The following is a 26841-nucleotide window of genomic DNA, read 5'->3' as shown; positions in this document are numbered from 1 at the left end:
TTTTAGATTAGCAATATTCAAAATAAAAGCTCTTTTTGTCTCACAATTCACACCAACTCCTTTCAAGAACAAAAACTACAAAAGCAAATTACACTAACGGGATTCATTTATGATGTTTAATTTGATCCAAATCACTTTACCATAGCGACTGGCTGAACAAAATGTTAAAGTGAATAATACTGATTCAAGTGATGTCGCAGATAATGCTGCAGGTGTCCCTGTCCAAATTCGAGAATGTCGAGAAGCTGCGCGCTGTTCAAGATGATGTTTTACTTAAACAGAATGTTGAAGATATATAAAGATGATTTATACTGGAATTCAACATCAGATCAGATGTAGATTGAGATTGATAAAGAGATAACAGAGACTTTGTATTATTTTGAAACTTATCTTATTACAAGCACAAGCTTAATTTATATATACGGGTTGATCATCTTGGTCAAACCCCGTTTCTTAAATTTACTTTCACAAAACACAGGAATTGAAATTACTATATATATATATATTCTATATAGGCAACTTGGTTCATTACGTGGTAAGGTTCAATTAATTTTCCGGCAATCAGTACGGATTTGGCCGCTGCTTCCTGTGAGAAGGCTAAGGTTGCCCATTTTCACCATGGCGCTGGCAAAATCAGTAGTGAAAGTTGAAGAGCTGGTGTTGTAAGTGGTGACCTGAGAGTCTGTGGAGCCGCCACTGTAGAGCTGTTGGTCCGAATGGAGGAGGCCCTTGCTGTTCAACAAGTTCTTGTAATAAGCATTGTCGAAGATGACAGGACTAGTGATATCTAGGGGAGCAATGTTGTCATCGCCTCCTGAGCTCGAACAGTTTGATTTCAATGATGTTGCGTATGTCGAATTGATGTTTGTCTCGTTATAGATACGGTCCCGAAACACCACGCACCTGGCTTGCCCTATTGTATGAGCTCCTATATTTTGAAAATAGAGAAAAGGAAAAAAAAAAAAAAATAAGTAATATTGCTTATAATAACATAATGCAAATTTCAACTAGCGTTATCACTATATAAAAGGACTCGTAATCTGCATGCAATTAATATATATATATATATATATATATATATATATATATATATAAGAAACTGTAAAAGATATCTATGTTTCAATTCACTTTGGTTTACCTGAGAGAGCTACCGTTTCTTTTGCAGTAAATCCTTTGTTTGAGAAGCCAGATAAAATGCCATTAAGGTCCAACGTTGGAGATGGGAGGTCGGTATTTGCTGCTGAAAAGCTTGCATTGGTCGAGTCTCTTCTGCCTAACTGAAGTGACCATGAAGGCCCGCCTAACTGGAGAAAGAGACAGTACCAAGAAAAATGAAAGAAAATACATATGACTTTTGTTAGTGTTCGTTGATTAATAAGCACTGGCTGGCTTCTTAGTGAATCCAAAAGAATTTTGAACTATACTTACTGCAACAACAGAGTCACGAGCTGCAACGGCTAGAATATCAGCACAAGAAACAACCCCAGGGCAGAGACTCTCAATTTGAGACTTAATGGTATCAATTACATCATACCCCCGCAATGAACCTACGTTTGGTCCGGCTGTCTTCTCCCCAGTGAAATTCGAAGTGTCATCTAATAACACAGATGCATCACATCCCTGTTTAAGCCACAAGCAAATCCATCAATATTTAATAGTTGTAGGACGATTGACTGAAACAAAACAAATCATGATATCTCTACATGCATGCAAGCTTTAATTTGCACGTTTGTTTTGATATAAAACATCATGGAATAATGTGTCTGGATAATCATAGGTACTAGAGAGGGAGAGGAGAGAAAACATGCATTGACAAAGCAATCGTGGAAATGGAGACGAAGCAAAGAGGCCCCCATGCGCTGCTCCTTGGCAACGGCATTATTCACTGCAGTTTTAATAGTAGATAGCGCTTTGGGGCACTTTGAAGAATAGAAATCTGAAGAAAAACTCCCATAGGCTGGAGAAAAATTCGCATAGGCTGCTCCAAACAGAAGCAAAAATGCAAAGAAGCAGAGTATGTTAGAGTGTAAGCTGGGAAATGCCATATTTCAAAAAGTAGAGCTTGTGATTTGTTCTTTCGTCTTTGGTTGGGAATAATAGATGAAACTGCGCGTATATATAGAGGAAATCTTGGGAGTGCCTAGGTCAAAGATTCTTTAAATATTGGAAAATAAACAGGGAATTAAGAAGGGTATTTGGCCACTGAAATTGGTAAAGCCGTGCATCTTTGTGACTTGATGGTAATATATGTTATGGAATGTCAACTGATCAAATCCTGTCTTTCAGAAAGGTAAAAGTTAAATTGTGTTAAAGATTTTCTTAATTAATTTCCTAACCCACCTCAATATATGTGGCGATCGGACGATTCTTTCCCAACAGCAGGGCACGGTTAGGGCCTCATTAGATCAGATTTTGAGGCAGTACAAAGTTTTCCTCTCATTAAATTGACATATGTTCTTAACTTACAAGATTCTTGCATACATTTTTAATAGGATTAATAGATGTTAATTTAAAAATATGTGGGTATGTGTTGGAAAACTTCTATTAGAAATGCATGTGAAAATCACGTGCACACGTAAGTTTAATAGACCGGTTTCAACCCGGCCCTTGTTTTGGGACAATGGGAGCTAGACTAATTCGGCCTGTCATGGTTAATTCTTCCACAAGTAACTCTTACCGTGTAGGACTAATGTAGGAAATATCTCTTTGAATATAACTCTTTCAAATTTTTGGACGGCCGGACTAGACGACCGGTCACCTGCTACAAGACAAAAAGAAATCATTGGAGTGGCGCCGGCCCGGTGGGCGGATGCATATATAATTAATTAAGGGAAAAATTAACTGAAAGTGGAAAAGCCAAAGGGCCTCAAGCTGCTACTTTTGACAAACTTTGAAGTAGTTGAATAGCTAGCGTGTGAACACAATTGGTGTAGGAATCTAATTAGTCAATCAAACCTAATTAAGGCCAAATACCCTTTTAGTGCTTGAAACCTTTGCACTGGCGTTGATCTGGAAGCCATATATCTTCTGCAAATCCCCCAAACTTTAGAACCTTCAACTAGTCGTAGGAGCAGTTTCAAAAGGGAATGTTATAAACAAGTAATAATCTCTGCAAAGTAAACGGTAACAAAGTCTAAAAGGTTCATATTACCTTAATTTGCTAGAATGGGTTAGTGGAGAGCTCTGACGGATCGAGGATCTGTTCAAAATTTTCCCCCTTTGAGAGCCGCGTATTTGACATTTGAGCCTTATATCTAATATTGTCAAACAAAAATAAATAAAGATAAAACTTGATCATGAGTTGATCTTCCAAGTTCCAACTGTCTGTTGTCGTTCTGATGGGACTCATAGCTAACTTCTCTTTAACTTTATTTCAAATGCTGCGGTACCAAAATCTTACACTATGTTTGGGAATTTGAAAGGAGCAAGGGAAGGGAGGGAAAGGGACTATCTATCTCTTTTCTTTATTTGGATCATTGGATGGTTAATTAATGGTTTATTTAATAATCAAAGGGAGTAATTAATGAAAGATTAGGATTCGTTTGGTAAAACTTTTTAGATTATGATCTTTTTCTTTTTCCGCGATATGACATAGATATAACATAAAAGTGAAAGTAATTTTGACTCTTGTGTTATTTGTTAATGTTTTTGATTTTTGCTAAAAGAACGAAAAAAATGTCCTAAAAAGTGTTACCAAGCCCACCAATATTTTTCCTCGTTTGGTTGTCAACTAGAAGGGAGAAAATTAAAACTTGATAATATAATATATAGCGTGTTCATTGACAATTATATATATATATATATATATATATATATATATATAGCTAAGAATGATAAATTGTCTCTTGGGGTCGCTTCCACTGACAAGTAAATATGCTTCTCACATTGTTGGTTGTAGTTCGAATCCTGATTGACTTAATGTTTAGGTGAGGGACAATAATTCAAGTGATTGGGGTTAATTTTATGTGTATTAGAATAATATAATCCTCTTGTGGTTAATTAGCTATGCGTACGAGATTTCTCCTCATTATTCAGAAAAGATAGGGAAAAGTTCATATACCTCCTTCAAATTACCAAAACAAAGCTATTTATATAGACAAAGATGCATTTTCTATTTTCTACTCATATATAGACAAAGCTAATTATAAAAGAACTTGTACCAAGTGCCAAAGTACGCCATTAAAGCCCCACATTATATATGCTTGTATTAGTGCATATATCCAAGTATTGTTTTAAAACAATAACATGAAATGAATTACTATTAATAAATACTTTTCTCTTTTATATGATCACTTCTATTTCAAAACCCCTCAAATCCTCTCCTCTTTAAAAATACACCCACAAAGAAGGAACGCTAAACTAACTCATTATGCTTTCGTTTTCTTTTCTTCTCCCTCCATCCAAACAAAGTTCAGTTTTATAAAAGTACGACTGTTTAATTATTGTCTGACTCAAAATATGACTGCAGACTTTTTATCTTACTTTTATTTTACTTTGCTGATGCAACGTCACTGCCAATCAATTTTTTTGAATTTAATTTTTTTTCAACTATAATTAATTCAAGGACGGATTAATCAATGATTCTAATGGTAGCAACATGGTCAACAAAACTGTCGTGCGCCCTGGTTTCCTAAGATGGTTTTGTTGTTCATCGTGGTCAACCTACATGCACTACTCATGATATATATATTGACACCAAGGTGCGTGCTATAAGGGCACTGATTTTCTTTAAAACTTTCATCATTAAAATGAGGAAAATATTTGGATAACTACGTAGAAAAATACTTGAAATACTAATGCCCTTTATAAAATCACATAGCAATCCCATAAGTACCATGTTGTGTGCCATATGAATGAAAAAATTTGACTTTAAACTTAGAACATAATTATTTACAGAAATCGCTAGAATGAACTAAAAGCTAAAAGAAAGTTGATCGGGACCAGGAATCAAACTATTAAATTCAGGAGCAAGGATAAATTTCAGGTGCCACGGCTTAAACGTACTAGTGCCAGGGGGCCTAATTCATGACAATGTTTAAGTTCTCCCTTACAAACTCACGTGATAATTTTCGGATGAACTGTCACGTCAATTTGTAAGAAATTTATAATAAAAACTATAATATCCCTACCCTTACTCTTAAAATAATATAGAACTAGTTCTAGAATTGCATAATACTAAGCATCGATCATTGAATGTGAGAGAGATAATTGACATTTGTACTCATTTTTCTAATTGACATTTGTACTTATTTTCTTTGGTGGAAGAGGGGTGACAATTGACGAATTATGTACACAGGAGCTCTAATGAGTATGGTTGAATGGTTGAATGGCGAGAAGTACATTTTTGACTGCTGGATGCACCGATGACCGATTGAACGCTACCACAATGCCAAACTTAACACATGGTTAAAAATTCTGCTCTTATGATCACCATGCAGAGCTAACACTATACATTAATGATTGAATTAATACTTGTGCTTAGCATTAGTAAGCAAAACAAAAAAAAAACCAGTACCTACATGCCACGTTGCAGAGCCTAAACCATAGTATATATCCATATGTAGAGTAAGACTGGCAATTTTCTACACGATCCGCAAACCTGATACAAACCCAATACAAAATTAACGAGTTAGGATTGAAAGGTCTAACTCATTTAATTAAAGGGGTTGAGTTAAAGTTGACTAATATAGTCTCATATTCATACCTTAATACGACCTAAACTCAATACGTGACATAAGAATCGACAATTTTTAATACGAATTACGAACCTAACAAGATATTAACAGGTTAAGTTGAAGGGTTTAATCTATTTAATTAAATGGGTCAAGTTATAATTAACCTATATAATTTCATACTCATGTCTTAACATGACCTGAACATGAATTGATACCCTAATGTAGAGTTCACATTGCATGTCATATGTTTTCTTATTAACAACTAAGTAATTCTGAAAAGGACAATTTTCTACCCAACTAGTATTAAACTAATAAACTGACATATCTTTAGACTTTAGAGTAAAAAAAAAAAAAACATGCAAGAATGACATGCTCTATCAAAAAATTAAAGAACATAGACAAGACCTAGAAATGGATGCCGTAAGCCTATATTTTAGCCCGAGTAATTAAATAGTTAAACAAATGATTCTCTCAAAAATGTTCAAAATTTGCTTGGAGACAGCCGTGTCAAAATTTACTTTAGCAGATCTATTGATTTTTCTGTGGCTATGCAGAATTTCATGTAATGTCCCATTAAAAAGTAGCTATACTGCTTTTCATCTAATGTCACGCCAAAAACTTGTCTTCACAACACATACTGATTTTCTCTCCCTTAATTATTACACGCAGAAAAAAAGCTGGCAGATAAAGTGAGCCAATCAGGTAGCTGCTTATTGCCCCCCCCCCCCCCCCCCCCCCCCCCCCCCCCCCCCCCCCGCCCCCCTTCAATGTGCCTAACAAAGCTATTTGCTATTTGCAACCATCTTACCACACTCAAAATACAAACTTCTCTTCTTCTTCACCTACAGAAATTGTTCTATCTCCCATTTCCCGGAGAGCATCTGCCGTCGAATCATCTATCCCCAACAGATACTGCACACGAGACAGTTTCTCTGGTGCTGGCTCACTGTTGAGGTATATAGCATATAGATCAGCTAGCTCCTCTGGCACCTCCCACGACAGTGGCTTGGAAGGTACAGCTTTGTCACAAGCCAGCAAATCATTAAGAGAGGAAACCTGCACCAGCAGAAATGAGCCTTCAAACCTATCCGTCTACACATTCAGATATTAACAGACTCCTACACTATAGGATCAGTTCAAATCATTAACTGACCACCATCGACATATAAATGAAAAATAAAAACAGGGATAATTAGTTCATAAAACTCCATACCACTCCTTGTCGATTTCTCTGCCTTAGCAGTGACACGGCTTGAACTAAAGAATTTGCTAATCTAGTTCGTGCAAGCTCAATAACAACACTTTTTGCCTTCTCAGCATTAATGCTGAGATCTGATGGGATTTTTTCATAGACTTCTTCCTCAGTGAACTCGCCAGTGCCAGATGAGAAAATGTCATCCACAGTTTTTTTGAAGAGGTTCTCTCGCAAGCTCTCAGATATCATGTTATCTAATTCGACACCTGCTTCCTTAAGTTCTCTTATCTGCTTTATAGTAAGCCTTCCCTGGCCAACAGCTGTTTCGATGGCAGCTGCCATTTTTGTAGTGGTTATGCTCTTTATTATCTTCTGTGCATATTGTGGAGGCAAGCCAACTTGCTTCTGCAACTGATCAAGCTGCTCTACCCTGGCTTTTGTCAACTGTCCATCAGCTAAAATCACCTCAGCTTGTTGCCTAAAAGCCTGCTCAGCTAGGCTCCTATGTACTTCCACTATCTCCTTGGTACTCAAACCAAGGATCCCACCAAGCTGATTTAGCAGAACAAACTCTGAATCATCCTTTTTTGTAGTAATCTGAGCACCAAATGGAATCTTTTTCACTTCACCAGTTAGACAAAAAAGCAAATATGTCTTGTAGAGGTCAGTCCTCTCTCTTTCTGGAAGGTCATCTTTGAGAGTTATCTCTGTCTGGCCAGGCTTCCCCAACTTAGCAGCAAGTTCATTGCCAGGTCTTATTTTCCTAAGTGACTGAATAGATTCCCATTCCTCATCCTCTTCAACTTGTTTGTCTTCAACTGGTTTGTCTTCCTCCTTTACAGGTTCTTCTGGTGAGGTGTCAGATGAGTCGCCTTTTATATCCGCCAATAACTCAGTTACAACCAAAGTGTTGAAAGCTATCATCTTCTTAAGTTCTTTTGCAGACTCAGTACGGCTCCCAGCAGCTCGTGCTCGTTTTATGTAGTTGATGAAAATCTTTCGGACCTGCATAAAATTAATTTGAAGAAAAGGGAACACGAATAAATTTAGATTCAGAACTTCATCTCTAAGCCATCAATGCAAAGCGCTGAAAGTGGATACTTACTGCCTTGCTAGCAATAGACATGGCAACTTCCTTAGTCAGCCGTAAGCCGTGTGCTGCCTTTTGCACAGATTTCTTGACATCAGCATCATAACCATCAACACCAGCTGAAATTGCATCCTTCACTGCCTGGAAAATAATATATAAATTAGCATAATCCAGCATATTGGTCAAGAACATTACTATCAATTACATCATTTTTTGATACAAACAAATTACAAAATCACATAATCTTTTCTCATATCAAAGCATCTATTTATTTTGCCGTATTGCAATCAACAAGTCTTCGAAGAAATTAATTTATGCAAAAACTGAAACCAGAAAACAGTGTCTGATCACAAACTAAATGTCCAACTAGCAAAATGCTTCCAAAAAATAAGATGTTTATTGCTTTTAAATAAACTCATTCCAAAATAACTTTATTATCGGTATTGTGACCAACAATTTCCATTTACAATGTCTGACACAAATGTTTAGTATGTCTTTAAGATGGAATCGAGAAATTCCCAGAACATTTGTCTCTGGTACTAGCTATCAAGAAACAGTTGCAATGGCTGAAACATGGTGCACTATATTGATCACCATTTGGTATCCTATATCGATTTAAATCCTCCCTAAAATCAAAATTTCAGTTTTCCTTTCTACTTACCATACTAACAGCAGCAAAAGAAAAATATAGAACTGATCTTTGATGACCAACTAATTTGATCCAGCAATGGGAAGGACGCACCACTTACCCACACCAATCTCTAAACCCAGGGGACAGAACCAGAAATTTTGCATTTTGGGGGGGGGGGGGGGGGGAAGTTAGGGATGGGATTGTATATACTTAAGTTTTGGGGGGCTTTAGAAGAGCCGCTATATGTTTTGCTAAAATTTGTCCTCAACTGAAATTTGGAGATTTTCAAGCCATAATCTGGTAATGCCCCTGCTCTAAACAACAGGCTAATAGCACTGGTTAGTGCCCCATCATAAAAACATAAGATATTTCCAGCACCCCATCAACCTCTATAATTCTAACTCTCATGTAAATGTATAAGAATTGGGATGGAGGTGCACCATGAATAGGAAAACCCATGGATTCAAGTTGAAATGTCATAATACAACACAGAACAGAAAAAGGGTATTATTATGAAAACATATACTTATGATCTCAAAACCAGATATATTACATGACAAAAGAAGATAAAGGAAACCCGAAAAAAAAAAAAAAAAAAAAAAAAAAAAAAAAAAAAGAAGTTACCTTTTCAAACAAACTGCCACAGATATCTGAGTGGGCTGCTTCAACAGTCTGCTGAGGTATACAGAGCATGACACGTAACCTCAGCAAGGCAGAAACATCATTCTCATCAAGTTCTCCATCAGCTACGCATTGCTCAAGTTTTTGCCGGTAAATTTCTTGAGACAAAACAGATATGTCAGGTACTATTAACAAAAGAATTATAAGACAAAGACATATCTAGCAATTAACGAAGCAGATAAAACATTTAACAAAATAATCAAGTTTGAGTGATACATATTGCATAACTAATATGAAAACCTAAACAAAACTTTTTTGCAATATATACATATCAATTACCTTCATGAATCTCACTGGCCTTTTGAGGATCAAAGTGCAACTCGTCACAGAGATTTTGAAGGAAGGTTGCTTTGCTGTCTGCCGTTTCTAAATCACCACCAGTAACAGCCTGTGAAAGTCGCTTACGGTATACCTTGGAGGTTATATCTAGTGTGATGGCTTCTGCTTGTCGGTTGCCTAAACCAAATATATTCTTCAATTGATTTAACGCAGCAAGCTACATCCAAAACAAATGTACATATTAATAACAGGGGGATTCTATAATGTGTCAGAGATATGAACAAACCTGAGAAAAAGCAAACCAAGCACCAGACAAGCACAAAAACAATAACGCGTTATTTTAATTGGTTATAAGAAATATCATATTATTTACAATATCATGGAAAATTCTCTCTCCAACACCAAGAAACGAGATTCACTAACCAATTATAGTTTTATAAGCATTTTATTATTTATTACAGTTTGTTAGAGATAAATGTGTGTTCACTCAAATACACAAATATTAATTTTTTTGATAAGTAATCACAATTTATTAAAAGCGGAAAAAGCGCAATCCAATATTAATAAGGAGAAAAAATTTGATCCCATGGCTTCTTTGTGGGGATAGGCACTGATATTTCTCATCTTCTGTTTGCTAATGATACCTTACTTTTATGTGGGGCCAACCCAAATCATCTTCGCAATCTATGAAGTTCGTTCTTACTTTTTGAAGCTGCGTCGGGTTTGAAGACAGACTTGGCCAAGTCAAAATTGGTTCTTGTGGGAGATGTTGATAATGTGATTGGGTTGGTTGGAATTATGGGTTGTGGGGTTGCGTCTCTGCCCTTGAAGTATCTTGGTCTTCCATTGGGGGCATCCTATAAGGCCAAGCATATATGAGACGGTGTTATTAAGATAGAATGCCGGTTAGCTAGTTGGAAAAGGTTGTATTTGTCTAAGGATGGTAGGATTACCCATATCAAGAGCACGCTATCCAACTAACCTACGTACTTCATGTCCCTATTTCCTATCCCTACAAGTGTTGCAACCCATATTGAGAAGCTCCTAGGTGATTTCTTATTTGGGGGGCTAGGTGAAGAGCTCAAATATCACCCGGTGAGATGGTCCCAAGATTTATACACCAATCTCTGAGGGAGGGTTAGGGATTAGAAACTTGCTAAGATTCAATCATGCTGTCTTAGGTAATGGCTTTGGAGAAAGTTTTGTAGTCATACCAAATTTAAGGTTGGGAGATGGCTCTAAGGTTAGATTCTGGCATGGTCTTTGGTTTTGGGATACCACCCTTAAGGAAGCCTTTCCAAATTTATTTGGTATTGCTTGCCAAATGATGCTTCTGTTGCGACTCATCTGGAATTTTTGAAGGTATCATTCAATCGAACGTCAGCTTTGCTAGAGCGGCTCATGATTTGGAGGTGAAAGCCTTTGCCTCATTCTCCAAGGTACATTTAGCGAGAATGAGATAAGAAGGGGAGGACAAGCTGTGGTGGGTCTCTTCCAAAAAGGGGTTGTTAGTTGTTAAATCATTCTACTGTGTCATAAGTTGCCATGATGGTTTCCGTTTCCTTGAAAAAGTATTTGATGAACTAAGGTTCTGTTGAGGGTGGCCTTTTTTGGTTGGTCGGCGGCCCTAAAAAATATCCTTACCATGTACAATCTCCAGACGCAACGCGTCATTGTTGTTGATTGATGTTGTATGTGTAAAAGGAATGGGAGTCCGTGGATCATCTTCTGCTTCATAGTGAGGTTGCTTATGTCATTTGGAATGTTTTCTTTAGTTGATTTGGGTTGTCTTGGGTTATGCCTAGACAAGTAGTCGATTTGTATGGTTATTGGTGGACTGCTGGCAACACTCGGAGTGCTGCTATGCAGAAAATAGTGCTTTCATGCCTCTTGTGGTATCTATGAAGGGAAATAAATAATAAAAGTTTTGAGAATCGTGAGGGGACTTTAGAGGAGATTAAGTCTTTATTTTTCAATACATTGTATCTTTAGACAGCTGCTTTTGTTTCTCCTTTGGTAATTTGTTATCCTGATTTTTTTGTTCTTTTTGCCCCTAATAGCTAGGTGGCTTCTCTTGTATACTTCATGTGTACATGGAGGCACCTTACACTTTTAATGATATCTCAATTGTTAATCCAAAAAAGACCTTAGAGGAATCGAGTTGACTCTCCATTACAATATGATAAGAGATAAATGCCCAAGTTGTTAGTAGCATTAGAAATATGAATTTAAAGATCAACCTATGACTTGGCTTAAAAAAAAATAAAAATAAAAAGCTTTCAACAGCATGATAAGGAATTAGGGCAGGTTTGATAAAGACTGGTGTAGGTAAGATTATAACATTAAGAACGTTATAGAATAAAATTTAGATATTCGAGGGTTGTTCTTATTGCTTTAAAAAGGCATATTAGCTCAAAAACAATAGTCAGCTAAAAAAGAGCAAGAAAACAATCTTGACAATCACATTCTCTTTTTTCATAACTAATCTTGGCAATCACATTCTCACAAAAATAAGCACAAAATTGCTTAAAAGATAATAATCTTCTTAGAAATTGTCCCAACAACTGTGTTTTCATTGCAACAAGAATTTGACATTCAATTTCTAGTTTATATAGAATAAAAGAAAAGATAATACAAACATGACTAGAGACATACAAAGTACCATCAGTGTTTATTCACCTTATTTTCTTCCATGCGGCCGTTAGATAAAGAATCTGTAACATATGCTCTATAAAGGAGGTTCAAGTCATCCATCTTTCTGTCGCCATCATACTCACCATCTAGCCAAAGATACAAATCAATACCAGCTAATAAAATCGGAATGTCCAAGACTCAAGTTGAGATGCTGTGATAAACATTAAAGCAAAAGCTCAATTAGGCTCCATACCTAGTAAAGAAACCGGACCGACCCCAGGGGCAAATTGAGCTGCATTCGGATGGTTCTTCAGTGAGATAAGCAAATTGTTAAAAGCTATTATCTTGTCAAGCTCTTTCACGACTTCCGTGACACTCCTGCTGGAAAGCCAATTTTTGTTAGATGATGAAAATGATACAGATCACGAACTAATAATGATATAGCAAACCAAAACCTCCAATAAGACTCAAATAAAAAGGAGCAGAAGATCCTTCTACAATAAAATTCACAACAGAAAGCATGTACAGGAACACAAGGACACTCTTAGATAAAATTATTGAAAGGAGAAAAAATAATGAGTAATTGAATCTATCAAAACAACAAAGGGGGGAGGGGCACGCCATGGCATACAAGCGTATACAGAAGTGGTTCACTGATTGCAGGAAAATTATGATTAGATTACAGAAGAAAAGACCATCCTGTTAGACAAAATGTAATTATATAGGATTATAACACGTAAGAGTTTGTGATACACAAAATCATCTGTAAGCATTAATTATTGCAAACAGTTGTGACCATACACTGATCTTGTCCTGGACTTGAGTATACTGAGTGCTGATGAAATATTTTCCTCAACCAGTTTTCTTGTTCGCTCCCTAAACAAGTCCATGGCAAGCTGAAATGAATAGGACATATCACATAGAGAACAATTACAAACCAGCTACATGAATCCTCTCAACAACAAAAGGATGGAGATGGTACCTCCTCAGAAAGTTGATATGAACGTTGTGCTTTTCTAAGGCTAACAAGGTGCTCCGCATCAATATCTAAAGCAATATTTAATCATTTCTTTGTATTCAGAGTTCAAAACAAATACGACCGCTAAAAGATTGCAAGTAGAAACCCACAAATGAAATCATTCACGAAAGTACTCAACCAAATAACTATATGAAACAATAACCTATCATGGGAAAAAAAAAGTAATCAGTATATAGTGAATCATTAATGTTCAAGAAACTGGATGTATATCAAATATGATTGGCCCTTGCTTAAGAAAGTAATCAGCACTGTATAAACTGCTCAGTGTTTGCAATCTTGCTTAACTCAAACACAAGCTAAGACAATACAACAATCCTACTAGTCACTCACAAAGACCTTAATGCATAATGTATTTACCTCGGCCAACTGATTTTAGCTTAGAAGCATACAACCGCTGGGCATTATCGCGGATAGAAATCTCAACCTGGCAGAAAAATTTATTATTGCCCACTCGGTAAATTAATGGAAGAAAAAATCGTTATGATAAAAAGTAATAGATGATGAGAGCATAAGAAATTTGATCAATGTCAATGTATGGTAAGTTGTGATGGCAGAAAAGAATTCACAATACAAGGCACGTTTCAATTACCTGGGAATCAGTGACCTTGAAAACACGTTTCCAAGGTAAAAGAAAAGATGATGCTTCTCCAAACACAAGAGTTGAAACATAAATGAGCTTCTGAAATGCCTGCACTGGAGGTTAATAATGGTCAAGCTCCATATCTTCAATTCCAATACTTGAGATTCGAGACAATAGTCAAGAAAACTAGCACATACGACCTACCCGACGTTCCTCTATGCCAGCATCACGATCTCCAGTTTCAAGCCGTTGCCTAAAGATTCGCCTACCAATCTTTAAAGCCACAAGCAACATCAACACCAGTAATATTTGAAATCTGGCTCACACAAAACCTTTAGCATTCTCAAATTTTGAATAAATGCCAACAATAAAATGTGAGACAGTACCTCCATATGCATTGCTGCAGCATCTGGGTCATCCATGCCCAATGCTTTTTTAAAGTTGATTATCGTGTCAACTTCATCACCTTTGAGCTCTTCCCCTCCTGGAGGAAGGACGGAAGACACGAACCTAAACATCCAATCCAAATAGAAAATTAACCAAATAAATTCACAAGATAATCCAACTAAACATATAGGAATCTCAAACCACGTCTCACATACAAAATAAACGGCATATAAACAAAATTTGTAATACATTTCATTTACTCATATATGCACAACTTAATTTAAAAAACGAAAAATTAATTTCGACTCACTGGCAATATATACCACAAAGCTCAGCATTGAATGCCTCGTCTTGCTTGCTCACTCCATATCTGAAAATCAAATAAGGAAATCAGAACAGCTACTATGGTGAAACTACAACAAAATTAAGTCGATAAATACATCAAAATTCCATTATAATTACATATTAGAGTTCTTAAACCAATGGAAACGAATTCACCAATACTAACAAAATTACCACTAAAACCTCAATTACACTAATCAATTATAATAATCAACCAGATAAGAGTCTTAATCAAACTGACTTTTTCACAATCTTTTCGATGTCGTCCTTCTTCACTGCCCGAGGGTCACCGTGGCCGGCCACGTAATTGTGCAAATCCGCGGCAGCGACATCCGGTGCGCAGGCATTGAGAGCATACCCGGCAGCCCCACCGGCTGCACCGAGCACCACGGCGCCGCCCAGAGCCGCCGTCTGGGACTTGCCGAACCGAGACCCCAAGCCATAGCCAGCGGCGATCGCCGCGCCGAGGATCAGAGCCGAGGTCGCTAATCTAGCCGGGGGTGATAACTTGGCCACCAGAGGCTGAATCCCTGTGAGCTCCCTCTTGTCGCCGAAGACATTGTTGGGAGGGGGAGGTGACGTGGAGGGGGCGGATTGGTCGTCGGCGGAGAAGTTGATTGAGGCCCGCGAACGGCGTCGTTGGAGGGTGAGTTTTTTGGAGTGTGTGGTGGAACGGAGGGGGAGGGGGCTGAGGAACGGGGAGTAGATAACGGAACGGTGAGGAGTAGAGGGAGAAGCGAAGAGAGTAGAGGGGTTCATGGCTCCCTCTACTAACGGAGGTCCCGGAACGACGTCGTGGGCGGAGCTTGCTAAGGAAATGGAAGGTTTTTCTTTAGGGTTTAACGAAGAGAGTGAGAGTGAAAGAAGAAGAGGATAGGGAGAAGAGTAGATAGAGTGCCGACGACAAAACAATTATAGGAAATGGATAGAGACTGGCCTTCCTATTCGTTCATCGCACATAGGTCCTTCTTCTGTTCAAATTTGGATGTTTAATTTTATTTCTAATAGGAATCCAGCTCGATTTTATTTTTTACATAAATTAAATATCTCAATTGTTTACGTTTCCGTAAATTTATAATAATCATTAATTAATTAAGTACTGTTAAAATTTTATTATTTAAGTTAATTAATTAAACTAACTTGAATCTTAAATAATATAATTTCGAGTTTATATGTATGTAAATAAATTTATTGTGCACATACACAAATTATGTGCATGCATGTACACACATATAACCATACATACTCACAAACATACTTATATACACACAAATCTATAAAATTAAACTTACAACAATAATTCAAGTTATATCTATCATATTACTTAAGATGTTTTTATTACAAAATAAAAATAATACGAAGAAAAAAAATTGTAAAAATGAAGTTATACGAGTTTATACAAACTTATCAGAGTCGAGTCGAGTTTATACGAATATGTCTCATTTAATATTCGAACATATTATTGTATTCATAAACGTCCAATTTATTATTCTAACTGAGACTGAACCAAGTTTAACCGAACTAAGCCGAGCCAAGTTCACAAGCGGTTTGACTCATCTTATACCCCTGATCGCACAATAGTGCTATGGTATTTAGAGCATTCACAAGGCATATTTATAATTTTTTTAAATTTAACAACAAACTTTTTAAATGTTTATCAACATTAAATAAATACTATTTTTTAATCATTTATAATAATATTGCCACATCAAGCAGTTTTTATTTATTAAAAAAATTAAGAACATTGGTATGGTTTGCAAAAAGTATTATTAAAAAAAATTATAACATTGTGTTTTTTTGCTCTTTAAATCTAAAGAGAAAATGTGATAAATTTTAAGTTTCACATTTGCTAAAGAGTCTATTATTTGGACATTTTTGTGGTTTTTGTTAAAAATGTAAAGAAAAACTAAATATGAAGAATCCATTTGTGAGTGCTCTTAGCGGAAAGAGCAATTTTACTTTTTTAATTTTTTAAAAAGAAGAATAAAAAAATAAAAGAAAATGAAAGAATGAGAGTGGAGCAAGCTCTTGTGAATGATGGATGGCCAAACCACCCATTCCGATGGCTAATTTTGGGTGGTCAAACCATTTTCTTAATCAAGTAATGATTTCATCACCTCAATAGCCAATTTTAAGGTTGTTTGGCTATTTCCAATGAGCAATTTATTAGTGGTCGGGCTATCCTTTGAACAAAGAGGATGAGGACCACGTGGTTTGCCTTTCACGACCGGTTTAGGATAGTTAAAATGCATCACGTCGTCTGATCTAAAATAGGTTTGGATCTCCAGCTTCCTCTAGCGCAATCAAAATTTATTTGCTCCGTTTGTTTCGACGTAAAATGATTTCGGCATTTTGCGGTGTTCAGTAGAGGAGAAAATAATGGTCAACCGGAAAATAATTTTCGTTTGACCAAAAAATGCTTAGTAAAATTTGGAAAATGATTTACGTTTTTTTCCCTCTTTTAAACGGCGATATCAATCTTTACGTTCAAGACTTCAAGCAGTCAATTATCGTCGGATTCCAACGAGTTAGATTCCGGCACTGGTCGGTGCCAGAATCTGAAAAATTACGCCGAAATCCAGCAATGTCTAGCTATCTTCACTGGATTTTGATGGTACTGTGCCAAATTCCAATCAGACTGGCTAGAATCTAGCCAGAATGGCCAGACCCCCGGCCATTTAGCTGGGATCCTCCCAGAACGGCAGGATCTTGGCCAGCAGCCAACTGGCCAAGATCTGTATGCGCCAAATATATATATATATATATATATATATATATATATATATATATATATATATATATAATTATAATTATATTATTTTACATTAATATTTTGTATGTTGCGAATAAAATTTGATTTTTATAAATTAATATGATTAAATAAAAATATAAAAAAATATTTGTAATTTTTTGTACATGCCAAACACTGGAAAATGATTTCGATTGAAAATATTTTTTTGAAAAATGACTTAATTAAAATTATTTTACGACGGAAACCATTTTATACCGAAACAATCAGAGGAAAAATTTGAATTTTCTAAGATAATTTTATTATAAATTTGAGGACCTAATCCGTACTAAACGGTGGTCGTTTGGGACGCCACTAACCATTTTAGGCCTCTTTATCGCTACACAAGCCAACCCCTTCACACCTCACCCAGAGACACTCGATTCAGCACGCTCCTTCCACATGGCCATCTCGTCTCTTCGTTTCCCGCTCTCCCCATGCCTCCTCAAGAACCCGCATCCAGCCCAATCCCCGAGCTTCAGACTTTTCAGAATCCCATCACTACCCCTACGACCACACGGTCCACACTGCTCTTCTTCTTCTTCCTCTTCCTCCACCCACAAATGGCAACCTTTCCGCAAAAAGAAAGTCGTCATTCGGGTCGGTTACGTCGGATCCGATTACAGAGGTCACTTCTTTTACTCTCTCTCTCTCTCTCTCTCTCTCTATTTATCTTTTTTATTCTAATGTATTAATTTATTTATTTTTTTTCTACCATGTATAAATTTCGTTCAGGTCTGCAAATGCAACGACACGAACCCTCATTATCCAGTAAGATTATTCGTTTCTTTTCGACTCTGTAGATTATTGCTTAATTAGAAATCCTCAACGCGTTCATTTGAATTTTTTTTCTTCTTGTTATTAAAGCTATCTTTTAAGTACATTGACTATGTAGTATAACTATTAGTTCAAATCAGCTTGCCATAGCGCGGAAGGATTTGTTAGAATATTAATTAAATGATTAAATTTATCATTTCCTAACTGCTTAACTTTTAGGATAACTGATAATTTAAATTTAGCATGTTATGAAAACAAGTCCTAAGGTTGAACCTTATCTTCGTAATTGATTATCAATTTCAATTAAATATTTCTTGTGCTGGGCATCATTTTATTAAGAGAAAGTTTGAGTCTACATGTGAGGAGAAAATGTTATAATATTAATTAAATGATCAAATCAGCTTAAACTTTTAGGATAACTGATGATTTAATATGATTGTTGCTAAAAGCATTACAATTTTTTATATGTAGCGATTGAAGGAGAATTGGAGGGGGCCATATTTAAGGCTGGTGGGATTAGTGATAGTAATTACGGGAATCTCTACAAAATTGCGTGGGCAAGAAGTAGCCGTACTGATAAAGGAGTAATTTTGTAAACTAGTTTTTGTGGATTGGTTTTTTTTGCATTATGTTTTTGCTATTATCTGCGTACAACATGAGGTTGCTGATTATTTTTCATGTTTCATGGCGATTTATGAGTTTTTTAGGTGCACTCATTGGCAACAACGATATCATTGAAAATGGAAATCCCTGAAAATGCATGGAAAGAAGACCCTAATGGCATGGCTCTTGCAAATCACATCAACTCTCATCTTCCTAAAAATATCAAAGTCTTCAGCATTTTGCCCGCACAGAAGTGAGACCCTGGATTGTTACTGTTTTTCTTCCTAATAGAAATCCTGTGAATAATGTTGTTAAATATGTAGGATTTCTGATATCTTGATGATGGATTAGCATCATGAAAATGTGCTCCTTTTTAACTTGAAAAGTTACTTGTTTCACTTGTTGCATATATGAATTTTTTGATAAGTACTTGTTGCATATATGAATTGGGGTAAGAGTTGTTAATAAATTAATCTATTGTAATTACTTCCTCAGTTGGACTGTTTTGAGGCTACTAAATTACTTGCAAATTGTTTCCATATATGACCTGATTTTGTCATATCTTATTTCTGCCTCCAAATTATGATTCCTACCATGCCTTGCTAAGAAGGCCAGAAATAGATATCATTTAGTAAAATCAAAGAAAATATTTTCTCAAATGTTATTATTATACTAAATTATTAGATGAAGGCCTCACTGTTGACTTGTGATTGTTTAGACCTTGAGGTATTTCCTTTATAGTTGGAAATTATTTTTCTCATTGTTTGTGGAAAGAACGCAAAATAGGTTAATCATTTTAATTTACCTAAATGTCCGTGACTTTTTTTTTGATAAGTACCTAAACGTCCGTGACTTATAGAGTTACTCATGGCATATTGGCATGAAGTTCTTTTTCACAAGTCTGCGCTATTCTTCCTTTCTATCTTCTAATCCTTTGGTTTTGGTCACCTGTCTTTATATTTTAGGAGCTTCGATCCTAGAAGGGAGTGTAATCTCCGGAAGTATTCTTATCTCCTTCCTGCAGAAATTATTGGAATCAAAAGTTCCTTTAGCACAGCTGAGGTTGATTATCATTTGTCGGACTTCAATAATATATTAAATGCCTTTGAGGTGTGGTATTTGTCTTTTCTTTCTTTAAATCCTTTATTAATCTTTCTCTGGTTGTGAAGTGAATTCCTGCTAACATCTAATTGAGTTGCTCTTTTATAACGGAATCAACAATTTTTGGCATGAACTTCAGTTCACGCATTCTGTTTCTATTAGTTGTTTTATACAGCTTTTAAGTGCACATAACGCATAAGCAATTAAGGGTCCGTTTGGGTTTGCGATTTCAAAAAGTGCGATTTAAAAATGTGAGATTTGAAAAAGTGATTTTTAAAACGTAATTAAGCGTTTGGCAAAATCGTAATTTGGCCTTTAAAATCGCAGATTAGCATTTAAAATTTCTTGTTTTAAAAAAAACACCCAATTGCTTGCGATTTAAAAAAGTAATTTTCTGCATTTTCAAGTCGCAATTTTTTAAAAACGCAATTCCCAATTGGTTTATTTTTTGCGATTTAGTTTGAAATCGCTGTCTACGAAATCGTAATCTCAAACGCACCTGAAGTTGAAAATCTGCTCTCAACAATGAATTCATACTTTTAGTAAGGGAATGTTTAATTTTGCATGTCCTTTTATTGACACAATCATGTGTCAGCCTCCCAAGTTATTTGCTACACTCCACATTTTGTTTATAAGCATGCTGGCGTGCTTTTAAATTTGTTTCAGATCTTTTCGTATGTTCATCTGGTGATTACACTTTTTTTATGGTGAAAAGAAGATTTGATGTATGGGAGGAAGACAATATTATTGCTCTCATATTATTAATATTGGGTATTTGTTCATTTAAGAATTCTTTAAATCTCCTTTGGGGCCCTCACAGAAGCCTCGTTCCTTGAGATTAGTTAAACTTTGTTGCTCTGGCCTTTATGGAGAATAGTCTGTTGTAATCATGGTCCATAGGTACTGTATATTCCTATATGCTAGAGGTCTCTTGTAAACCAATTTTTATATTTGGGAATGCCATTTGTAGGGAGAACATCCTTTCCACAATTATACAGTACGGTCCAAGTATAGAAAACAGCTTCCTGCGAAACAATCACTTGGAAATGACAATGTTCCTGGAAGAGCAAGATCATCCAGTGAGGCATCAGCCTGTGAGTCTGAGGAAAGTGATGGAGACGAAGATTTTGTGATTGATGGAGCGATTGCACTAGATGCTGAGAGGATGAGCAAAAGTTCTTCAGAATTCAATGTTTTTCATGAACATCTAGCTGACACTTGCAATAAGCACGAAAAAGATCCAAAGGCTCCCACTACCAATTCAGCTGTCCTTGCAAGATGGTTACACGAACCTGATGAGATGGACAGGATAAGTGCTTCCCACTTCAGAAAGATCTTTTGCTGTTCTTGTGGAAAGCTGGAGAAATCACTTGGATTTCCTTATGTTGAGCTTTCTATATGGGGAGAGTCTTTCATGTTACATCAAGTAAGGCTTTGCAATATAACTGAAGGAAAATATTTAATCTTTTTATCTATCCCTTTTTTGGCACATCTCATTTAATCTTGTTTCAGATACCACTTAATGAATTTAGATGTAGAAGCATACACATGGAAGTTTAGAGATAATATTTGCTTTGATTACATCTGGGTGCAACTTAAGGTGATTGTGACTTCGATAGGGTGGATCTGCCTATTTCTCTCGATAAGAGTTTTTTAGTAATTAATTTTAGGGCAAACGACTATTTTAGTAGTCACGAAGTTCTAGTTTGGTAAGTTACAATCAACTCCTTCAATAGTTTTATAAAAAAGGCAATTCAGTCATTTCTTTTATCAAATTTGATGGAAGATAGTGTCCAAGTAATTAATATTGACATAACAGATATCCAAGGCCAGTTATTCGTATGGTGTAGCCATTTTAAAGAAAAATATTAATTTTTATTTTAGAGATCAAATTGGAACTTTGTGAATTTCGTAGGGACTAAAATAGGTGTTTACCATTAATTTTACATGCAGTACCTCAAGTTCAAAAGCAGTTACTGAAAGCAACAATCACCATCTACTTCTTTTGGGATTGCTAATCAACACCCTTCCATATGGATTCGACCTCACACCATCTACTTCTTAGGAGATATTAATAGGTATTTAGTTCAGTGAAGCTCTGTAGCACGTGTTATCATTTTAGCTGCTATTCTTCTGGAAAGATATGTAATTTAAATGCTTACTGGTGTAAATATTACTTGAAGCTGCATCCGGACACCCATTTAATTTTTATTATGTTGAATCATTCTGTTCTAAAAATTACCATCTTGGACCTAAGTGATCCCAGCATACAGTAATGGGTATGGTCCTAGATGGACACCTTTCCCTCTCCTATTTACATGTTTATGGGCCACATGATTCAGATCCTTTCTCCATGCTCATTTTAGTCATTTGATTGTACTTTGTCTCAGACAGACTTGGAACTTCTGCTTATTCATGAAGCCTTTGGAGTAGGCTAATAGCTATTATTTGGTTGCCTTGTACTTGGTGAAGAAATTTACATTAAAGAATGCTAATTTGATCCTGTTTTTACTAATTCATTCCACATCTTTTAACATTAGTCATTATTCATTTCAATAGATCCGCAAAATGGTTGGGACTGCTGTGGCAGTAAAGCGCCAATTACTCCCTGGAGATATTACAACATTGTCACTTGCCAAGTTCTCACGGATCGTTCTACCCCTTGCCCCACCTGAAGTTTTGATTTTGAGGGGAAATAGTTTCTCTATCAGAAATAAACCTGGAGATGTAAAGAGGCCTGAAATGCTGACAATAGTTGAATCAGAAGAAATTTTGAAAGCAGTTGACCAGTTCTACACATCTGTAATGTTGCCTGAAGTCTCAAAGTTCTTGGACCCTTCGGGTTCTCCTTGGAAGGACTGGGTTGAAAAATTGGATGAGCATACAAGCATTCCAGATGCACAATTGGATGAAGTCAGGAGAGCTTGGAAGTTGTGGAAGGAAAAGTTTCAGAGTAGCACACTGTTGCATCAGTCATAAATCAAAGAGATTAAGGTAAATTGCTACTCTCTGATTTAAAAGTAAAATTAATTTTTCCTAGGATTGGGTTTTCTGGTTCAATTAAATAATTGCTACTCTATATTTGCCGGAATCACATCTTGAAGGGTGCTTCTGTTATTTGCCAAATTCGACGATCAGCAGAATGCTGATGTGCCCTGGGTGTTCGGTAAAATGACAGGAAAGTGCCTGTTGTAACATTATCTGTTGCTGTATGATCGGTCGAAGGACCAAGGCAATTATCTCGTACAGCTACATAGGATGAAATTAGGTCAACAATTTGTTACCGACCCGTGAACCGACATGAACCCGACTCGAAATTAGTGGATTAGGATTGAGAGGTTTGACCCATTTAATTAAATGGATCGATTAAAATTAACCTATATAGTCTTATACGCATGTCTTAACAGTTGAGATTGCCTAAACCCGACATGTGACATTTAAGAATAACAATTTTTGACACGACCTGCAAACCTAACATGAGCATATCACAAAATTAGCGGGTTAAGATTGAAGGTTTTGACCAGTTTAATTAAATTGGTTGGTTATAGTTAACCTATATAGTCGTATACTTATGTCTCGACACGACTTGAATCTAACACATAAATAACTAAATGAGGTCTAACGCATGAAATATTTAATTAAAATAAATTGTGAACTCAGGACCCCTGCTTAATATAAAGTGATAAATTTGATTATTTAATTAATTCAAATATCTCTGTCTCTCTCAATTTAACTATTTTCTTCGTATTTTGGCGAGGCAATGTAAAAGTTAATTATGTTGCTTTCTGTGTCAACACCTTTGAATAATGAATGCCATCTGCGACGTGAAAAGTGAAAACTCAATCGAATTGTAGCAGTCTTGCGACAGAGCAACAATGTACTTGTACATAGTTTTCGACTACCATGTCATTTTCATTTTTTTTTTTGGAGCACCACCTTATCATATTCTCCGATCGTCTTATTTGATTGAAAAATGAAAAGGTTGCACAATAATGTCATGAGATGTTTTGCTGAAAATACAGCGTTAGGTGCTGCGTCAAATTGTCTATCTTTTGAACCAAGATGCATCATTGCGATTTGACCATTTAGTGGACCCAGTGAGTATGTGTATATATATATATATATATATATATATATATAACTCAATAACCAAAAAAAAAACTTTTATTTTTCTAGAATAAATTTTAGCGGACTATTTTTCTAGACCAATGTTAAGGAGGTAAAATGAGATAACACTTGCAAAAAATATACTTGTTATGATATAAAAGTCCATAAGAGGGAGGGAGGGAGAGAGAGAGAGAGAATTAAACAAGAAAATTAAACTCTTCTTTTGAAACAACCAAAGACTTGATTTTGTTCAATATTTTTTGTTAAAAATTTTTTATATGTGAAAGATTTATTGCATAAAATCCTAAAAGAAACCTTAGTCAAGCAAAATTACCAAAGAAAATTAAACAAAAGTTTTCTAAAGCAATGGACATTTGAAGTGGTGTTCAAATATGCACGCAAGCATTTGACTTGCTAGAATATTAATTAAATGATTAAATCAACTATTTTCTGTCAATTTAAGTTTTTTGGTATATGTGGTGGTTTAACATGGTATCAAAACAAAGGTATTGATAGAGGTGAAAATGCGGATGCGGTTATTAGCAATATTTGCATCTATATTCACATAATGTGATTATCACTTTTAGGTATCCGCATCTGTATAATACAATTACTATCTGTATCCGCGAGGTTATTACGGTTATTACGGTTATTATTTGCTATTTGCATATGAGGTAATGGGCTAATATAAAGATCTAAAACTTATCAAATTTAAAACGACATCATTTTAGTGAATTTAATTAAATATATATAATATATAAAGGGAATGTGGACATGGTTAATAATCGTATCAACTATCCGCTATTCGATATCCGCATATGTGAGTGCGGTTATATGCGGATAACGGATATCGATTATATGCGGATAACGGATGTAAGCGGCTATCAAGGGAATAATTGAATATTAATGGAAGCATAGGGATAACAATGAAATGATTAAATCAACAATTTCATATCAACTTAAACTTTTGAAATAAGTACTGGTAATATTATATGACTCATCCACCATATTCCAGAGATGAGCATTTAATATTAAGAGTTCAAATAAAGACCGTCTAGCAAGTTCTACTTGAAACGAGTTTGAACAAACACTCACTAATTGTACCCAACAAATGACTTGTTTGTTTTCTATCGCAGTAGTTCTAGTTGGCCTTTTTTCTATGTAGCCTCATCGATCTACAACTCGGAACTTTGGTAACTAAAAGTTGTTTGTGTGGTTTAATGAAAATCAAGGGAATAATTGAATATTAATGGAAGCATAGGGATAACAAGTCTCTCTAAAGAACAATAAACCATGGCCTCATTGTGTAATGAAAATTGTGGCTTATATTTTATAGGTCAACTCGATTAACAAATAAAACAGGCTAAGGTTATCGCGTTTGAACGAGAGTGAGTCTCGTTCAAACAAAAACTAGGATTTCAAAAAGATCACATAGCAGTGTTCGAATGAGGTTTGAACAAGGTTGTGATAGAGGGTTTCTATTTTGGATTTATGGTCATCGCGTTCAAACGAGTTTTGAAGGTGATAGCGATTGGGGCTTACTATGAAACTTTGTGAAACTGTAACAGGTATAATGGTGCTTTAGGTGTTTACAGTGAATTTGAGATGATAATGAGTAGAACTTGTCACTGGAATTTCATAAAAATAGCAGAAAAGCTTGGATATGGCAAGTTCGACGCTGCCTTCCCTCCATTGTTAGCTTAACAATTCTTCCGATACCTAACCCTTCTCATAATAGGCCTTATATACTGACCTTTACAACAAGATCCCTTAAACGCATAAAATAGGTATAAAACAACAAGCATAAAACAACATTGAACAAAGCATAAAACGCACTGCCTCTATTCTCCTCAACGCACCGTTTAGGACACCCAGAACTGTATCCAGCTGAATCGCATCATCAAAAGGAGATGTCCTCTTATGCCACGTGCAATGACTGAACTCACAAAACTCTACTCTTCTAGGTTACTCATCTTCCTTCGTCTACTCTCTTTCTCTCCCAAAACTTCAAGCTTCCAACTTTCAATCGACCCATGACAATACCTCTCTCTTTTCAAAACACCTTGCTCACAAGGTGTGGGTAGGCGTCCTTCAACGCAATAAACTCTTCCCAGGTGGCGTCATTCGCTAATTGGCCCTCCCAACGGATCAAGAGCTCGGTGAGAGGGCGGTGATTTTTCGAACGAACATGGCGGTCCAGGATTGCGGCTGGTTCAGGTCAAGGAGCACCATTACCATCGACTGAAGGAAGCTTCGGAATAACGATAGAGGCCGAGCCCAATTTGGGCTTGAGCTGCGAAACATGGAAGACACGATGGATGCCGGTATCAGGGGGAAGATCCAGCTCATAAGCCACCGTCCCGACCTTGCGGACGACCAGAAACAGCCCATAGAAGCGGAGGGCCAGTTTGAGTGCACGTCAGTAAGCAACCGAAGACTGGCGATAAGGTTGGAGCCAGAGGTGCACTTGCTGCCCGATTTGTAATTGTCTCTCTGTTTTGTGCAAGTCTGCATTTTTCTTCATTCGGTTTTGTGCCAGATGCATGTTTTGCTGGAGGAGGCCGAGGATTTGCTCCCGATTGTGCAACACCTCCTCCACGGCCTCAACCCAGGTGGTGCCGGGAATATAGTTTAGGAGTCAAGGTGGTGGAACACCATATACCGCCTCAAAGGGGGTCATGTGGGTAGAGGAATGCCAGGTTGTGTTGATCCAGTATTCCGCCCAAGGAAGCCACATTGTCCAATGCTTAGGGCTATCATGGGTGAAACATCGGAGATAGTTTTTCGAGGCACTTATTGACGATTTTCGTCTGGCCATCCGTCTGTGGATGATAGCTGGTACTGAACCGTAGGGAAGTAACCTGTGGACGAAAGAGTTCGTGCCAAAAGAGACTTGTGAAAGTCGTATCCTGATCATAAATAATAGATTAAG

The 26841-nt window shown here is 36.4% G+C and overlaps 3 protein-coding genes across 3 annotated transcripts; 1 reads left to right on the top strand and 2 right to left on the bottom strand.

The window, feature by feature from the left end:
- Nucleotides 1–346: 346 nt before the first annotated feature.
- On the bottom strand, nucleotides 347–2096 carry LOC133877591 (cationic peroxidase 1-like). The gene is made up of 4 exons (XM_062315959.1): nucleotides 1809–2096; nucleotides 1429–1620; nucleotides 1139–1304; nucleotides 347–928 (listed from the first exon to the last, which is right to left on the bottom strand). Exons 1-4 carry the CDS (start codon nucleotides 2043–2045, stop codon nucleotides 543–545), a joined length of 981 nt encoding a protein of 326 aa, XP_062171943.1. The 5' UTR covers nucleotides 2046–2096; the 3' UTR covers nucleotides 347–542.
- A 4337-nt stretch (nucleotides 2097–6433) lies between these two features.
- On the bottom strand, nucleotides 6434–15462 carry LOC133877470 (protein TIC110, chloroplastic). Its single transcript, XM_062315783.1, has 15 exons — nucleotides 14775–15462; nucleotides 14502–14561; nucleotides 14191–14314; nucleotides 14009–14077; nucleotides 13814–13912; nucleotides 13582–13648; nucleotides 13168–13232; nucleotides 12987–13081; nucleotides 12439–12566; nucleotides 12231–12331; nucleotides 9552–9768; nucleotides 9216–9370; nucleotides 7976–8101; nucleotides 6889–7875; nucleotides 6434–6731 (listed from the first exon to the last, which is right to left on the bottom strand). Exons 1-15 carry the CDS (start codon nucleotides 15290–15292, stop codon nucleotides 6489–6491), a joined length of 3054 nt encoding a protein of 1017 aa, XP_062171767.1. The 5' UTR covers nucleotides 15293–15462; the 3' UTR covers nucleotides 6434–6488.
- A 2201-nt stretch (nucleotides 15463–17663) lies between these two features.
- On the top strand, nucleotides 17664–23050 carry LOC133877882 (putative tRNA pseudouridine synthase). The gene is given in 8 exon segments (XM_062316332.1): nucleotides 17664–17949; nucleotides 18057–18092; nucleotides 18570–18682; nucleotides 18806–18954; nucleotides 19667–19811; nucleotides 20773–21228; nucleotides 22362–22758; nucleotides 22761–23050. Coding segments are annotated over 8 exon segments (1557 nt in total). The 5' UTR covers nucleotides 17664–17723; the 3' UTR covers nucleotides 22796–23050.
- Nucleotides 23051–26841: the final 3791 nt, after the last annotated feature.

This window comes from Alnus glutinosa, chromosome 9 (genome assembly GCF_958979055.1).
Source record: "Alnus glutinosa chromosome 9, dhAlnGlut1.1, whole genome shotgun sequence".
In the NCBI taxonomy this organism is placed as follows: domain Eukaryota; kingdom Viridiplantae; phylum Streptophyta; class Magnoliopsida; order Fagales; family Betulaceae; genus Alnus; species Alnus glutinosa.
Note: the sequence above shows the minus strand (reverse complement) of the source record. Positions and strands in the feature narration are given on the sequence as shown.

Bases quoted from the DNA above. Each gene is read 5' to 3' on its own strand.
- LOC133877591 (XM_062315959.1), bottom strand. From the start codon at position 2,045: ATGGCATTTCCCAGCTTACACTCTAACATACTCTGCTTCTTTGCATTT. The intron at 1,305-1,428 runs GTAAGTATAGTT...CTCTTTCTCCAG, and splicing joins CTCGTGACTCTGTTGTTGCA to TTAGGCGGGCCTTCATGGTC. The intron at 929-1,138 runs GTAAACCAAAGT...TTCAAAATATAG, and splicing joins AGAAACGGTAGCTCTCTCAG to GAGCTCATACAATAGGGCAA.
- LOC133877470 (XM_062315783.1), bottom strand. From the start codon at position 15,292: ATGAACCCCTCTACTCTCTTCGCTTCTCCCTCTACTCCTCACCGTTCC. The intron at 14,078-14,190 runs GTACTGTCTCAC...GTGGCTTTAAAG, and splicing joins CTGCAGCAATGCATATGGAG to ATTGGTAGGCGAATCTTTAG. The intron at 6,732-6,888 runs GTATGGAGTTTT...CTGCTGGTGCAG, and splicing joins AGAGAAATCGACAAGGAGTG to GTTTCCTCTCTTAATGATTT.